Genomic DNA, 18,391 nt, shown 5'->3' with positions numbered 1-18,391 from the left:
ACTATATCAGGATTGTATGCGTGATCCCTGTCAGTAGTAATAACGTTGCGAAATTTAGCCACCTCTAGCTACCTTTAGCCACCGGTGGCACTGTGTTCACTGGGATGGTACACTCTTACGGGAAGTATACCTTGCAGTTTTACTTGAACATGCCCTGGGTTTTGTAGTGCCACCTGTTGTAAGTAAATTAAATCAGTTATTTTCATAAAGGTAACTACCCATAAGGTTACTGAAAACTCTTCAAGAGCTCACCACCCATTTTGCCCTTCTTAGGGCTCATCAGATAGCAGCAGTCAGTCAAGTTTCTCGTGAAAACCGAACTGATTTGAAATGAGTGTAAATCAGTTGTTTTTTTGAAATGACATTAGAATTGCACTAATTGTATGGATGTTGGCTTTTTCCATACTTGCATGCACAAATAATGACATATCCAGGGACTGCATACAGCCAGCATCCAAAGTTCCTATGCTAGCTGCTAAATTCAGAGAATACATTCTTACCAGCTTGGTGATCTGAAGAGTAAAGTAAACTTTGTGTTACGGTAATCAAAATCCAAATAACATAACACACAGAACAGTGCACATTTCACATTTTTACCAAGTTATTGCTTCAGGATTTTTACTTACTTACTGGAACTTGATCAACACTGCAGATTTACAAAGGGATTTTCCTCCCTGTCGACCTATAACACATCGTTTATTTGAAGTAAATCCCACTAACTGTACTTTAAGTTACTTAAGCTCCTTCAAAGTTATGTTAAAAAGCCGCAAAAAATTATTTGTCTAGGTGCTGACAGTGTGGAAAGCTTGAATTAGTATGTTATTCGGTACTATAGAACTACTTTACCTTATATCTGCAGTAAGCAGGTGAAATTGACTACATGTAAAAGCAAAGAAACACTCTAGGTAGCATATTACTTTCTGTGTAACAACGTGCTCCAATCTTTCCGGATCTGCAAAAACTTGACTTTTAGAAGCAAGTTTCAAAACTAAAACTGATAATAGTGAATAAGCGTTACGTTGCACTAACCAAGACTATAATTAGGCAGACGAAAAATAGTTACACCAGAATGAAATAAAACAACCGCGTTTGGAGTCTAAAGCAGTCAACAAAGTTGCAAGAGACATTCTCGATTTGATGTTCACTGTGAAGTAAGGTACTCTATAGCCGCTTAATCTACAGGTTTTTATCGCCATAATTGAACAACAACACAAAGATTCTTAAGTTTTCAATCTTAAGATGTATAGTGTGTAGAGAGTTTGAGGTAGCTCACACGGTTTTTACCACAATGTAAGCATCATTATGCAAATTTGACCCTAATTCAATGCTTTTAGAGAAAATACTAAATTGGTAATTCGCGATGTCATTTGTTCTCAAACAATAACTCGGTTACTCGTAGGTGAACACCAGGGTTGCCTGAACTACCAAAGAGGCAATGTAGCCACCCTGTTGACACTTGAGCATTGTGAAAAATGGGAACACTTGTTGATCTTAATAGTTACTAACAGAAAAAAATAAAAGGCGCCCTTCCCCTAAAATTAAGGAGTCCGTTTTATTAGAACTCTGCAGACCAAACCGCTAAAGTCCCTCCTGCTTATACGGACGTTACAACGCAACTAAACATAAAAGAAAAGGAGTGACAGGAGATATAGTGACATCCTTCTACTATTCAGGAACATAATTCCCTAACTGTCTTGGATATCGGGCATTTAAAATTTCCGATAAAAGATCGATTGACAAATTCAGTGTAGATCTGCATTATCACACAATCTCTTTTATCAACGTGATTTAAACCATCTATGTTCTTGCGTAGATAAGAATACTAAGTAAAGATTTCTGCTGCTGAAACTTTACGGGCAGGAAACGCTTAAGATAAATGAGAACTTACTGAGCTTCCTGAGACCAATTCAGGTTTTTTCTTGACCAAACACTTCTAAATTTATTGCTGAATAAAGGCGCTTTGGTCTGCCTTGCTATCACATATAAGAGTTCTGTGGCTATGCTACTCGTAGTTTGTCAACCGTTTGTTTAGCTTTTAGTCAAGTCGAAAAATCAATGCAGCCAACTTTTCGACATGGACACTGATTGGCTGATTAGCTTGGAGCGGTTATCTGCATCTGGTTTTCGGCAAAATTTTCAAGACTTTCATTGAATTTTGTAATACCACATAGTTCTGCAGGTATCCTGTGTGTACACATCGTGTTCCACGATAGCTTCGCTTTTGCTTTGTATTTACTTTTTCGTGGTCTCTGATTTTCCCTCTTTAAAAAAGATCACATTTAGGCAGATTAGTGAGTATAGGTGGAACCTCAGGGAAGGAGGCGTGATTCAATGTGAATATATCACTATATCTTTGAAGTGTACGTACAAAACTGATTAGAAAACTGCCTGGCTTGGAAACTCTGGAAAACAGTATTAAGTAATATGCTTCAGTATCAACATTCAAGTGTCGTATTACATAAAATGAAAACTAACATAAATTAGGTGAAAACCCTTCTTTAATTAGATAACTACATTGGGCAATGTCACCATTGTTAACCCCAGCAAACCACTACGAAATACTTGTGCTTGGGTTCCATGCAAACATTAGAGAAATACCTTTAGTAAAAAGTGGAAAGAGGAGGGAATGGCATGGACTTATTATGAAGAAGTCACATCCCTTTAAGGAAACTGATCAAAAGCAAAGTGCCTACGGATGTGACCATCATAGAAAATAAACACATTTGAATATCATATTGAATGAAGTTGCCATCGGGGGGACCTACTCAGTCATATGTGAACCTCACCTGAAACTGTTCCAGCATACAACGACAGGTGGGCTAGGCATTTCGCCTGGGGAATGACAACATTTACGCCACTGGAATCTGTTGTGATCCGTGTTCTGAAGTATTCCTAACTACCTTCAAGTAGGATCATATGAGGTGTAGCCAGAAGGATACAAAGATCCTACAACACTCAGCCTGATTGTACTTGTGTTTATTTCACGTTGCTAAATTATGGTCTATCCCCCCATCGAACTTCTCACCCACAGTCAATCAAAACAACGCTCCCTTCGGTAGGTGGTAGTTTAGTGTGCGTAATACATCCAATTCTACCCTGCCAAACACTTCAAGTCGCTTGTGCTATGGCCTACGAGGCTGCATTGTATGACCCATTGCCTGAAGTGATCTTCTTTTCTACGGAACACAGCAGTCGTCGGCCTGTCCGGATCATCAACTAAAGCAGTTCTTTCTGCGCTAATCCTCTTTTCCCAAGGCTTCTGGATGTCAAATCTTTGTCAATCGTGTAACTTATTTAAGGACTGACACTATCCTTAAATTACTTCAGCTTTGGCACCACCGAATTAATTGCACGGAGACTCTGATCCGTAACTACGCCTACAGTTCCAGTATATAGTGTTGAACGATATATTTATGTGTATTCCAAACTGTAACTATTGCCAAAGTCCAGCATGGAAACGGACTCGTTCCATGGTCGTGCGAAACTCCCCATGGTAAAGACTTCATTTTGACTGAACGGATTTGATCTATGAGCTAAGTTGCTCACTTCTAGTAGGCTTCTAGTAAACGTCTAAAGTAAAGGACTGTAAATGCCATCAGTCAAAAACTAAAGCGTTGTCTCAGTTGTTTCGGAGTTTCGGACATTTCGGCTTCCGGAAACGGTTGTTCAGTAGCCTTCACAAAATTTTCCGCCTTGTAGACAGAACTCAAATCGTACTCACATGTGCCCTTCTCTAGGAAAAGACGTTCATATAACTAATAAGAACCTTTCTACCGTACTAGTAACTGTCTCCTGGCAAGTGTCGATGAGATCAAACACCAACTTTACGCTTTGAGCGAATTTCATCTCACTGAAAGAGACAATAGATGAACAGAAATACTGAGCATTTAGTGACGTAGTAAGTAGTATAGTGTATCAGGCTGTTACAGCTTCATAAATATCAGAGTTTTGAAAGGAGGCATTCAAAACACTAGTGAGGAAAATTTTCTTGCATTTCTACTGTTAAAGTGACAAAAGACAGAAGTTTCACTTTTTCTTGTATTCCTCATGAGGATCTGAGTAGAAAATTAAAGCGAGTCTGCAACAATTTTCACTAGGAAACCTAAGTGTTTTGGAATACACAGGTATCTCACTCAGTCCAAAAACTTTAATATTCGAGTGAGTAATGTGCACAAAGTTTCTGTTCAGTCCAGCCGAGGTGACAGTTAATCGTCCAACCACTTCCGATTAATGAAAAAATTTTTGACTGTATTATTGGGCAACGGTGGAATGGATAAGTACTCTGAACAATCTAATCACAAACGTTACTGCTTTCGCACTTGAGCGGTTAATTTCTGTACCTCATTACTTCTCATGGTGTGGATTCATCCATAATTGTTTATCAGACAAGCGGTGCTTCACGCAGTCTGCATTGTGTGTTAAGGAATACTTATACGGGCAAAACTACTGATATTGAGCTACGAGGAGTAATATCGCAAGAAATATGGAAACATATTACACTTTCAACCACCCCACTGAGAGTCTGTTCGTACTCTGTCCCTCAGACAAAATGAACTTACAGATTACTACCCCTAAAGTGTACTAGCTCCACCAATGCCTCGGTCCATTGTTTTACCTCAAATTTATCCTTGTGTTGTAGTCTTACAGGCATTTTTCTACACCGTGGCGTAACAGCTTCAAACACTATGTCAAAGTGTACAAAACAGTTTAGCTCTAAACAACATCTTGGATCTTTAGGGAAATGAGTTCTGGTATGTGGAGACGCTGGTATGCTCGGCCATTTGGCCCTTGGTTCATGGCTTTTTGCCAAGCTAGTCAAAAGCGGCGCACAGAAAACTGCACTTTATCCTACTGGTATGCTCATTATAGGGGTATGCTTATCATCTTTTGGTCTAGGCTGGACAAAAAGAATAACCAATAAGATAGAATTTCGCTACTGATAAAACACAAAAGCGAATGAATGACACATCTGCACACAAAAATCAACATGAATGGCAAGTGGATGACTAGGCAAGCCTTGGCAAATCAGTCGCTGACGGACATAAAAGACAGCCGAATACATGATTATGAGCGCCCATGACCTACCAACTGAATCCAGTGTCAGAGTTAGTCTGTGGTCCGACATATCCTAGCTCAGTTGGTGTGGTACTTGAGAGATTAGGTGATGCCACTGTAGAAAAAAAGCTAGGTTGTAATACCTTTCCGGTGCCTGGCTGCCACACCATCCGAAGGAAGCACGAAGGCTTCGGTACTTCCAGTATGCAGAAGCCTAGACAGGAGCAGCAGATATGCAGCGGTTGGGTTCAAATCACAGACGTCGTGGCCAGTAGATTTGACCTCTACCCAGTGCACCATCTCACGCTCACATGACTGTAAGGCCTTATAGTGTTCAACTAACTTTCTGATAGCCTGTGTTTGACTCCATTCAGATGCGGCCTAAGGAGCAAGACTGAACTGGTAGACCGGGGCAGGCATCTGATCTGTTTTGACATCCAAAAAAGCATACTTCGGAAGAATAGGGCGTCCAGGGTGTTAAAATGAGGGTAGAGCTTTGGTATACCAGCTACACAAAAAACTCGTTGTATGTGCACTAACATAAGTCCTCACATCGGTGGGGTGCAATCATCAACAAAGTACAATCTTTCTACACGAACTTCTCAGGTGCTGTCTCATTAGAGATGGTTGCACTGAGAGTGTAGGGGTATAAATAGATTGTCTGTTGAGTGCCGCATACCGCATAATACATACCTTTAGTGTTGGGCCTAACAGTTTCATTCTTTTTAAATTTGGCATGAGCACATGACATTAGATTTGATTTCCCGAGTATTTTTGTCCCTTACAAAGATGTGCGAAGTATACTTATTTGCAAATTACATTGTTTTTCACCGGAGGCTCAAGTGAATCATTTGTTTACGTAGCATATTGGCTTGAAGAATGTCGTATGGGAGAGATTCAGCTAAAATATTTGTTGATACCATTGCGGTTTTCAAATGCGTGTATTTCGCCACTTGTGTACAGTTACAGTGTGTAGTGTAAATTTGATGGAAATTCGGTTTGTGCGAAGAGATGAAAAACCGGTAATAGGCTGTCAGAGAGTTTTTAGTAAACTTACAAGTAATGGGCTACATCAATAAAAACTTTCCTGGCGTCTCATTCGGTAGAAGTACGCGATACATAGTTTTTACATCCACATAAATCATGTTTAGAAAGCTTCTTTTCTTCCGATGCAAACGTTTTAGATCAGCCTACACCAAAAAGATGGAGTAGAGGATTAGAGTCTCGCTCTTACTACGGCTAACAGAAGGCCAATACGCCCAAACGTCCAGAAGGAATTCCAGATCTGATCGGTCCACTGGTTGCTGAATAGTATTCATCGAATATGAATACAGTGATATCCGAGATACCTACCTTTATCTATCACCGAACTTATTATTAGTAGATGGTGTATGAAGACGTGATTGGTTTGGTTCTAAAAAGCATTACTGTAGCGCTAATCGCTGATCCACACATTTGCTTATCATGTAGCCAGGTTGGCCGATAGGCAAATCCATAGTGTCATTATGAACACAACGAGCGGAAAAGAATGTATCCAGGGTAAACATTGCAGCCGGGGCGTTTGTTCAAGCGTTTTCCATCCCGACAAACTCGCTCTTCTTGACAGGAACATGCAGCGGTCGATAAACTGACCTGTTACGTTCCCAGAGCTTGGCTCACATGAATTACTTCCACCTACAAGGTGATGCAGTTTTAGCCAGTCACTCCACTCTAAATTAAGGCCTACAAGCTGAAACTGGCGTGGATCGAAGTCAACTGAAAAGAGCCTGCATACACTCAATGTGCCCCATCTTCCCGGACAGGGTACACGTGATCCCTTGGTTCAGCTAGATGCGTGCTGAGATGTGACTGCTAAACACTTTAATTGGGACCTAGTTTTCCCCTTCCACTCACATCTTCTGAATGGATGCTTGGAAGTGTAAGTACCTTCCGACCCTTTCCTACTCCGTTTTTAACTACAATTACAAGTAAATTATGGTTGTACGGCAGCAGAACAGCATCGTTGGTGACTGACGTTGTCGTACCGTCGAAGATGATGTTGATATAAATCGTCCAAGAAGCTGAAATCTTGGAATAAATTTCTCCCGGGTCTATATGAATAAAAATAAAGCATTCAGCAGGTTGACTGTGAAAAGTTTGGCATGCGTAGTCTGAATGTTCCGTTTTTCAATAGTTTCATTCATTGTTCGCTACTTTTATCCCTTATTTCAGCCCTGATCCTGAAGACTATGGACGAGCATTGCGGTACGGTCAACCAGTTATGTTCTCGTTACAGCCAGAATTCGGTCCAGTGAACAAGGACAAGCCACCAAAACCATTCTATCTGGCTAGCCAACTTTCACGCCTAGGGGACCCACTTTGCCAGTCTGGTGCGCAGATGGTATTCTTTGAACAAGGCGAGCCGAGTTACGCCGCTCACTGGGAAATCGTGGCTGCTGACTGTCAGCTAAGGCATGAGAAAGAGGGCAGACTTGTAAAGGTGGGTCAGAAAAGAACCGAACCTAGGTATTGTTTCACCCCCAGTTTTTCATCGAATTTTCGGGAGAAAATACTTTTAACACACTTCATTGAAACTCTTGCTGGTCTCGATGTCCAGCTGTGCCTGTGTCCAGGAAGTAGGACAACATACGTACCAATCTACAGGAACTGCAGTACTCTGAGTACACTACCACTTAAAATCAATGTAAATCCATCGAAGCGAAAATACTGCGACAGTTAGTCCAGGTGTCACCTTCAGTGTACTTACCACTAATACCAGCTTACATACGCCCTACCATCTGCAGTCAGCATAGAAGATTTAATGAGAACAGCAAATTAACTAAGGACAATCGTAGAACCATATAGACATGTAGACGTTATAAGTCCTAATTCGTGCCATTAAACTACCTAAAAAATCAATTTTCTACCACTCAGTCCGAGTCAAACAGCCTAATCGTCTGCAGCTGTCAGTGTGAATTGAATTGTTAGAGTCCTGTTAAACGCCAACTTTGCAAGTGAACATTTTGGCCTTGGAGACATCTCACTGGCCCGAGTGGACTGAGATGAAAGGCATTAAAACTGATCTTGGACTTCTGACATATGCAAACTGTTGCTGATGTTCAAAATCGGAAATCACTCTCACTTTCGATTCCCCAGACAGTGTAAATTGTAAATGTTTGCATTACTTTTGAGAAAGTTTTCTGACTAGCTCTCTTTCACGACAACAGTTGAGCGTTGTTTTTCCACTTCTCAAGTACAAAGATTGCAAAGTCATTATCAAGTGAATTCTCATTCTTCTATAGAACGGTGAGTATATCTGGCGCTGCCATTTGCTCCATCGAGTATAGTCATAAGTGAGTTTGACGCCGTCCACCATAGCATTATGAAGATACATTTATTGATAGAAAACTTCATCACGACAGCAGAGCTCCCGACTCTCCTTTTCAGTGTTTGAAATATGTGTAACATGTGGTTGGCTAGTTACCCCGCATCATCCGTGTAATGAAAAGGTGATATACGCATATTCAGAATAATATAAAGTCTTTTTATCTAAGTTTTTGAAAATTTGTCTAGGTTTTACAAAGGCAGCAGACGATTACCAGCGTAAACATCAAACTTGTGCATACAGAGTAACAGGAAACAGCTACTCAGACAAGGCACAAAGGGCACGCAAAAAGAGTAAAGGATATTCAACAAAACTTTCTGCATAGGAATACGTTTGATACTTTGAAAAGGATAGCTCATGTTCTCTAATTTTCCTGACAGACCAGTACCTCAATCGGTGGTGCTCTATTCTGTTTTAATCGTAATGGGGGCACTTGCTTCGGAGGGGGTTGGGTTACGAGGCTGCAAGGCTTTCTTTTCCTAGCAGTGAATGCTCCGGACAATTCTGGTCACTTGTCAAGGGATTAGCCACAATGAAACGTAAACAAACGCTCACAACTCGTGTCATCTTTCTTTCAGCTGGGTGACAACATACTCATCAGACATATTCGTACAAACAAACCGCTGGCACTGGAACCGAAGTTTCCAATTCGGTAGGTGTATTTGAATGGAACAAGATGTTGTACAAGGCTTGCTTGCAGTGTTGGTCCCACATGTTAGGTAGTTATGCGAGATCAAAGTAAGTAGGCGTCACCTTCACACGGAACAATCACAAACTAACTGCTGAAGCGAAGCTCTGAAGCAATAGCCAATTGGTTAGACTGAGTCGCTGGATGGTCATGTCAGCTGAATATTTCCTTCTCAGATAATGCAGAAAATGCTGTCATAACTATCCAACGTACATGTCAAAAGACATTTCGAATAAAAAGCGGCCTTAAAATTTTATTTGGAATAATGAATTCGTGATGTGTGCGGGGGAGGTGCAACCTACGGATAGAGCCGCTGTTGACTTACAATCATCACTGCCACCGTGGTGCAATGGGATACATGCGTGTCACTTTCGCAGTGGCATTCACGGATGCGATATCGATTTATTTCAAGGTTAGATATAGCGTACGAAATCTGTTCAAGAAAATGTGTGCTCTAAACACTCACTATGGTTTTCTGAAGCCAGCAATCAAAGAGGGATAGATACCATTCCACAAACAAAAAAAGTCAATTAATGAATAAACAAGGGAAGAAATTCCGCCTTTTAGTTCAGTAAATTTTTCGAAAAATAAAGATGGAATAAAGGGCTGGGTGTCTAGTAAAGATTCCGAACTAACAATTAATGCATTCAGGTTATGACTTAGACTCTCCCGTTTGTTCGCAATATCAGTGTAACTGCTACAATCAGTTACAAGCTGCGTCAAAATCGAACTACTGGAAATTGAACATAGCCCACCAACACAGCAAAGACAAGAGTATATGAAGCTGATGGCCCGGAATCTAAGGGCTCACCAGAGTAAGTTGAAGATGAAAGCAACACCCAAAGTCGAGTATGAAGTAGGTTAACATATGCACACTCGTGAGCTTATAGCTTCGTTCCCAAAAATCAGGGGACGTATTGGCACATGCATTTAATTGTGAATCCACTTCAAACTTAGTGCAAGCAACTTAAAACGGATTTTTAGCCACTCCCCCAACCCTGATGAGTTCTTATGTTCCAGGCCCCTCGCAACGTAACAAAACACAACTGCTTACTTTAACCATTCGCCTTTGTTCATGATTAACTCTAGCGTGCACAGCCCAGGTTGACTCCAACTAGACCAAATCCAACTGGAATTTCCACTGTAACCACGCGTATTCACTCACATTTAATGGGGAACGCAATCAACCAGGTAGCTGATTCACGGACTTTCCAATCCATACTCTTTTCGGACATGAATTTCTCGTAGACCGATTGAGTTGTAATGGCCTGGTAGGTAGAGAGTGAATGCACAGATCACTTAAGGCTTCATAGTTAACTATATCTACTTTCTAAATAGCACGTGATACAGAATGGCCTACAAGGTCCACATGGATGACAGACAGTTACCCATCAAAAGAGGCAAAATATCATCTGCTTGAGTGCCAGAGTGTCTGAAAGGTCATTTAATGAGTGTCAAGCAAGCTGTCAAGCCACTCTAAAGGACTGGATAGATCACGTGACGGTACTAATTTTAATGCATCACAGCTTACGCTGGTAACCTTCCATGCAAAACACCACAAGATTCCGTATTCGTTTATTTCCGCGATATGCCCTATACCAGAAAAAAGCCAGTTAGGACCTAATTTGATCCTTAAATGAAGTAGGCCTAAAAAGACAAAAGGAAGGTTATGCTACTGAGTTTCGCCGTGTGGATCGAATTCAAATTGAAATACGACCAGACGATCAGTGGATCAAAATCACTTAAAATATGGAAGGAGACGAAGAGTGACCGATGCTACTAGCCACCACAGCATCACACTATATTCATCAGCAACCAATTCTCAATGGCCAGAGACATAATCTTGCCTCTATTTTCAGTGAAGAGCTTCAACTACTGATAACTGATAAGTAACGTTAAATTATAAGCATCATTCAACCAACCAAGCGAAAGCCAATTTTGCTTACATCACGACGATATTCCGTTGACAAAATTAAACAACCAAGATAATCGATAGATACAAAAGACTCTTGGCTTTAAAAAACAATGGAAACGAATTTTGGCCGTTCGTTTTTCTTTATCCAGCTTTTCCGACTTAAAGTTGCCAGTATCTCAGTGAAATGAACTGAGGGAACTGGCACGTATTCAGCGACTGCTTCTTGTTTTTCTGTTCCTGCTATAGGGGGAAAGCGGAGTCCGGCATGCATTCTTTCGATTTAGGTTACATCCTACTTCTCCTTTCCAAGTGTTTTTCGTGACTAAGGCATTCCACGTACTTACATCATACCAAGAATTATTATGTTTGGAGACAGACTTAGCCACTACAAGGAAGTTCTGCCACACCAGAACATCCGTAACGTGACTGCCTTCGTGCACAACTATGAAAAACAAACGATGTGCGTGTAAAGGCTTTTATCACAAATATGGTCGCATGGAGAAGCCACGAGTGCTTTCGAGACGCGGGCATCACGAGTTAACCTTGAGCAGACATCCCAAAATGAGCACGAAATAATAACCTAGAGAACGAGCAAGCTACTGATGTAACCTCGTAGGTGTTTTCGGTTTTGAAGGTAAATGAATGTGTAAACACTTTGTCACTGTCAACTTGAGTGTCACAAACGGCAACCAGTCAGAGTGGTAGGAAGATTGAAACAAATGGTTAAAAATCTGTTGGGCCGACAAACCCAGAAGGGGAGTGGCCTGTCCTGGGCTGCGTTTGGTGAAAGTTCTAATTGTCACTTATTACTCAGGCTACCTATTGGAGTATTCATCTCGGATCACTTGAAGCAGGTTACCACATCTATCATTCTCTTCAGCATCGGGGCCTTCTGGAACTAAACGCTAAACGTCTGTAGTGCATCGTTGATGGACATCTATTCTTTCGATAGTGAACACGAAGATGGTTGATTGTGGCAGATGTTACATTCGACACTTTATAAAGTACGATTGTATTAGATTTCCGATGATGTTCACATGCTGACGGCTAATGGAAACTGACAACCTAACATTTGGCATAAAATATCAAGGTCCACGGTCGGAAAAAAAACAATTTCTGATGTCTACAATTGACAGAGCTCAGCCAACAGTGGCCATTCACTAGGATTTTCAGATAGGATTAATATTCACCACAAAACTATGCTCCCAGTTCGTCACACAAAGCACAGAAGCAATCATACTAGCATCTAGATTTACTTTAAGTTGTAATTTTTGGAACACTGTTCAACCGACTGAGGTAGCCTACCTACATAACTGATAAACATGTTCCGAACATCATCGGAATATTCATCCACTCGTTCACTTTTTGTTCAAGAACAATATCCGGAAGAGATATTCAAGTGAGTGCGAACGCCTACTATGACTCACACAGGGCCGAACGTGATGTGAACATTTGGACGTTGTCACGTGGTGTGCTGAGTAGAGGACAGGAAGAAGACCGGGAGGAAAACCAAGAAAAACCCAAAATGGAGCAGTCAGGTGACGAGGATGCAGAGCCATAGATTCATGAACAGGCGTCGCTATCGGGTGCAGCACATTCAGGGATAGATTGACTTCTCGTCTTACGTAAAATAAGAACTTCCAAAACTAATGAACACATTGGATATACAAAGATTTTGACATGTTCACAAAAATCTTTTTTCAAACATTTTCCTATATTTAATAAACATTTTCAGATCGAGAGTATTCGTCATGTAATGCATGGTCTATCTAGAGCAGTGAGGAGTCGCGCAACTGACTTTAGTCAGTAGAGACAGCATTACTTCTTCCGGTGTCTGACTGGTGACCGTGTAGTCCACGTAACCGGCTTGTAAAGACCGTTTTACGAACTGAAATTTGTGAAAACATATCTGTATAAGTGACTAGTTCCGATGAGCGACCGTGAGGTTTGGGTGATCACAATATCGATTGCGTCGCAGTCCTCGATCTACGACAGCTCAGGCTAGGTTGATTAGTTCTGTGTAGCAAACAAGTAAACATGTTTTATGAAGCACTAAGGAATCGGTGCTTTACATAACACGTTATGAGTCGCATCGCCCGTTGGGGGCTACGCTGCCTCGGTGCGGACCGGATGCAAGGGTCAAACACATCGTCAGGGTGTGTACCAGACGTACTACCTCCCACAATGCTTCCATTTATATACTGTTTGGAAGATGGAGAGACTGAATCATGACGTGGTGTGATCAAGTCGGATGTGAACAGAAGAAAGGGTTGTCATAATAGCATGTGTTGGTGTTCAGTCATGTGTTGGTCCAACCGAAGTTCAAAAGACTTCATTGAGCAGTGAGTTCTAGTAGCAACCGACTCGGAAAACGGGGCAGTGTCGGTAGTAACACAACCCTGGATGCTGATGGGGTTTATTGTAAGGCTAAGTGAAGAAATGGAATGAAGTAGAAGCCTTGATTGGTAAAGCGCCGTACACTGGCAACAACTCGTTCCGGAGCCGTCCATAATCTGCAGGAAATAGGTGAGTAAATCAAAGTCGTTGTTGGCAAGGCTGAGAAGATTACTGGGCTAGCAACTTTGACAAAGTCGTTTCTCAGCACAGTAGATCTTCGCCATCCGCTGTCTCAGGGTAATCACCACACAACACTACACATCCGCACAACCTGTATCTCCTACTTTATCAAACCCTATCTTAATCTTGGTGAGTCAATCTTCTTAACTTTATAACCTTCTGTTTACGGCTAAGCTCGAAGATAAAGTGAAACATGACCTATAGGATGACGGCGTATTCTCCGAAAACGATATAATGTGCGCGTTACGGACTGGAACATCGTCTTTTCTGACCTTGGAACATTACACAAAACAAAAATTCCATTGGAACAGGTCTAATGTTAGCCAACCTGACTAGATCGAGTAATCGTTCCTGATAGCACCGGCCTCAAGATGCAAACGGTTTAGACTGTATGATGCATGTGTGTTTCACATATTCAGGTACTAGCAAACGAGAACACGCACATGCTGTGCACACACTCAAATGTTTTTTTTCTGGAAAGAACACATAACCAAAGAATGAAATAATACCGACATCCTGATAAATACGCAACCTGAATGATGCGCCTCGTTCTAATTCAAACGAAAAGGATTTCGTCAACACAGAGTGTCCATACTGTCTCCGTTTTACAGGCACACAATCGATAGGTGTGTTCGGTTCGTTTCGTTCGCTGGTTAGTGATCTTGTTTTGAACTACCAACTGGCAGATTGATCGATAGGCACATCGTTCATTGAATATGTAATTTGGAAGGATCTACCGGTGTCGGAGAATATCACACTCAGAGACCAAGACGAAATAGCTACAAACGAGATGTTGAAAATGAATACCGCATCAGCGGACCCGATTAAGTAGTTCAATATTGACAACTGATCAAATGTCTGTTGTCTGCTCGCCGTGATTTGAGGAAGTTTCTTTACCATTTGAGGAGACATTATCAAAACATTGTTAGATGATGATGTCTCCTAGAGTGGTTATGAAATATCTACCAAGCTCGACGAACAGACCAACTGCCAATGAATGTATACCGGTATTCCAACATATTACCAAAAGTTCATTATGACACTTATTCCGTTATACTGGCACCAAACGTCGTCTCCTCACCAGGTTTGAGGTCACGTATGTTTCTCATTCAATCACACTTTGGTCGTATTGTGACAAGGAATCTTCTCCTATCACAGAGCACTCCCCAAAAAGCACACGTTCTAGAATCCGATAATCAAATTGGCTGATTGGATAACCGAAAGCATCTACCAATCAGCTGTCGTAGCGAGCAATCGATGTCATTGGTGTGAAAACAACGGGAAATAGAATGTGGGACACCTGGATTGTCACAAATAGTGTACCAGAGTTCAGTGGTTCAGCCTCGTTCACCGAGGATAACGAGACTGAGAGCTGCGCGTTAGAGACGAGGGCCCTATCAGTTCACTGGCGCTAAACTGTCCTATATATCCAATATGGCAGGGGATGAAAAAGAGCTAGGCAGTGATCCAATAGCTTTGATGCAGGATCACCACTGAGTGTGACATGCCCATATTTGTCAGGGTCATCCCCCATTGGTGCGCCTCGTATCTGGAGTCCCATCCAGGTAGATGACAGCTACTAACACCACTGGGATGACTTTCCCTAGACTAATGCCTCTGATTCTTTTCCATCCAATACAAGGCTGGGTCAAGAGGGCCCTAAAAGTCAAAAGGTTCCCCGGATACCAAACGACGCAACCAGTGTAAACTTTGAAGTTTGACCAGCCGATCTATCGAGGGAGGAGTGACTTTTCTCAAGAACTTCGTCCCTGATCCATAAAGTAGGACAGACTGGGCCGCGGAATTGTGCAGTCTATCTTTGACATACGATCTGGTGTCATGTCGGCGCCGCAAATGCTGGAAGTTGGCAAACATTATATATATAGTATATACTTATTCTGACCTGAATAGGACCGCAGTGAGCACCCGCGAGAAAGTATCATCATAAATATCAATTTAGAAGTGCAAGATGCTACTGATATTTGGAGAAATATACTGATGAGACTAGCTCCTAGCTGTACAGTAACTAGCGCCTATGGCCACAGTTGTGCTTGGACAGGCTGACGGCTCTCATAAAGCCTCTGCATGTTTGTTCGCCTGTGTTGTTCCTCTAAGTTTACATCGGCTTCAAAGGCGCACGTGTAGCTCTACACTCGACTGTAATCAACAAGCCTGTGATTTACGGGCGTCCATTGGAGTAACCACTATTGTGACCGGCAGATCCGTTTGGAATACTTATTAATGTGAACATAGTACAGTGTGTATGTCTGAAAAGACAAAGGGAACAGTGTTAGCTTGACAAGATGAGTAAATTTCAGTCAACGAAGAACGAAATAAGATAGTGGCCACAAGACATGGATCGATAGCCCCAGGAACAATGAAGATAACCGACACACCGTGAGCTATGTTGACAAGCATTAAAGAAACAACGCACGACAGCCCGCTACTTTTTGAGTTCATGAATGTTCCGCTATGTTCGAAACTTTATTCCTTCCTTGTTATCTTCCTTAGCCAGGTGACGCAGTATTATCCACCTAAGATGTCCAATAAGACGGGGGTAGCGACCGTTAGCGAGTACAAGTTCACAGCATAAAGGCTGTTCAAACAGTGGTGTGTTTAGGCGTCATGTACTTACACGAGGATTCTAACCGATGTCCAATTACTATTGCACTGAGGATTTCTGCGACTCTGTCAGTGTACTTCTTGAACTGAAATGCTTTAAAGGGAACAAATTCCAAGCCCATTCATTCATTCCGACTCTGTTGACTAGTCCTACCCGCCGAGGAACGATGCGTCGGCTAGCCATTGCCAGTGGCGTTCATGTCGTCATTTCCCACCCAGATTGTCTGAATGAGTGTTGGAGGATTGTGTTTGTTCGCCTGTGTTGTTCCTCTAAGTTTACATCGGCTTCAAAGGCGCACATGTAGCTTTACACTCGACTGTAGCCAACAAGCTTGTGATTTACGGGCGTCCATTGGAGTAACCACTATTGTGACAGGCAGATCCATTTGGAATACTTATTAATGTGAACATAGTACAGTGTGTATGTTTGAAAAGACAAAGGGAACAGTGTTAGCTTGACAAGATGAGTGATTTTCAGTCAACGAAGAACGAAATAAGATAGTGGCCACAAGACATGGATCGATAGCCCCAGGAACAATGAAGATAACCGACACACCGTGAGCTATGTTGACAAGCATTAAAGAAACAACGCACGACAGCCCGCTACTTTTTGAGTTCATGAATGTTCCGCTATGTTCGAAACTTTATTCCTTCCTTGTTATCTTCCTTAGCGAGTACAAGTTCACACCTTTCGCCGAAAGTGCATAAAGGCTGTTCAAACAGTGGTGTGTTTAGGCGTCATGTACTTACACGAGGATTCTAACCGATGTCCAATTACTATTGCACTGAGGATTTCTGCGACTCTGTCAGTGTACTTCTTGAACTGAAATGCTTTAAACGGAACAAATTCCAAGCCCATTCATTCATTCCGACTCTGTTGACTAGTCCTACCCGCCGAGGAACGATGCGTCGGCTAGCCATTGCCAGTGGCGTTCATGTCGTCATTTCCCACCCAGATTGTCTGAATGAGTGTTGGAGGATTGGGCACCTCGAATGTTTGTTGTAGGCTAGCCCTAGTTCCTTCTCCCTATCCCATTTTTATCCCTTCCCCTATAAAACTTTATTCAAATAAATTGACACCGTTTTACTGCAATAAGGCACCAGCGTTCTCATATGGTGTTGCTGTCAGTGATGATGACCACCTCGAGCCACCTAACCACTTCTTTTCATTTAAGGTCTTGTCTAAGTAACATACGCAACATAGATGGTATGAAGTAAAGTACAGACATCTGTAACGTTCAGCACGAATAACGGTGTCAGCTGATTTTCGAAATACAGATGTGTGGTTGGCTGCTCTGCTAAAATGAGCCAATCACTTTTAACAAGACACCTCTTCAGCTAATACGTTTTGAGAATTCATCACTAGTCAAGCGAATGGCTGAATAAGTCGGTAGACTAGGCGTGCTGAAAACAATTCGACAGACCAAACAAGAAATTTAGCTGGATTCAGCTGAGTCGTCTCCTGTAGGGAACTAAATTCATGTGTGTAAATAAAGTCAGCACACTATTCAGACTAAATAAATCTATGAAATCTGTAGTGTGTTTTAGTGTGTACTATCGAAGGATAAAGAAACAAGACAGATCAAGAAGCAGGGATATGTGTATTGGGTTGTTGTCGAGTGCAAAAAGGACATACGTTTTAAAAAAAAACAATATACGGAATCTATCACACAGAAGAACGTAGAAAATATCCGTGTATGTGTATATGGAAAAGAAGCAACAAAAGGATTGGAAAAACAGAGGTTCAAAGGCACCGATATGTGAAAGAAATGGTACAGGAGACCGATATGTGATACAACATGATATGATATGATATTCGCATGGTCCAAACACCATGGGAAAGTGCAAGTAGAGCGGATTGGTCGTTTTGATCGGGATGGAACCGACAATCAGATTATCCTAGTCTCACGCAAGTGCTAACAAGGTGATAGCATGAAAAGCAAAAAGCTGAAATAACCTAACGTTGCATTGAAATCTAGATAAAAGCTTGGAAGGTGGTGGCGACTGTGAACAATCAACTGCACAACTGATTCCCATCAAAGCCACTGTTGGTTGGTTCAACGGATCCGTCTGGAGTCAAACGGTCACTTCAAAACTGGAATGAAAGAAGAGGGAACATGGGAGTGAGAGGGATGAAGAACACTAAAGTGTACAGTAGTCCCCCCCAACA

The 18,391-nt window shown here is 41.8% G+C and overlaps 2 protein-coding genes across 2 annotated transcripts in view; one reads left to right on the top strand and one right to left on the bottom strand.

The window, feature by feature from the left end:
• The window catches only part of T265_08137 (hypothetical protein), a gene marked incomplete at both ends in the record, with an annotated part of 18,016 nt that extends 5,261 nt beyond the window's left edge, over positions 1–12,755 (top strand). The window contains 3 exons of the mRNA XM_009173850.1: positions 7,267–7,534; positions 8,998–9,071; positions 12,397–12,755. Coding sequence (XP_009172114.1) covers positions 7,267–7,534; positions 8,998–9,071; positions 12,397–12,583 — 529 coding nt within the window. The remainder of the gene's footprint in view (positions 1–7,266; positions 7,535–8,997; positions 9,072–12,396) is intronic.
• A 5,049-nt stretch (positions 12,756–17,804) lies between these two features.
• The window catches only part of T265_08136 (hypothetical protein), a gene marked incomplete at both ends in the record, with an annotated part of 25,436 nt that continues 24,849 nt past the window's right edge, over positions 17,805–18,391 (bottom strand). Inside the window, one exon of the mRNA XM_009173849.1 lies at positions 17,805–18,316. Within this exon, the coding sequence (XP_009172113.1) occupies positions 18,298–18,316 (19 nt within the window). The remainder of the gene's footprint in view (positions 18,317–18,391) is intronic.

This window comes from Opisthorchis viverrini (genome assembly GCF_000715545.1).
Source record: "Opisthorchis viverrini unplaced genomic scaffold opera_v5_203, whole genome shotgun sequence".
NCBI lineage: Eukaryota > Metazoa > Platyhelminthes > Trematoda > Opisthorchiida > Opisthorchiidae > Opisthorchis > Opisthorchis viverrini.
This window is presented reverse-complemented; position numbering and strand designations above follow the sequence as displayed.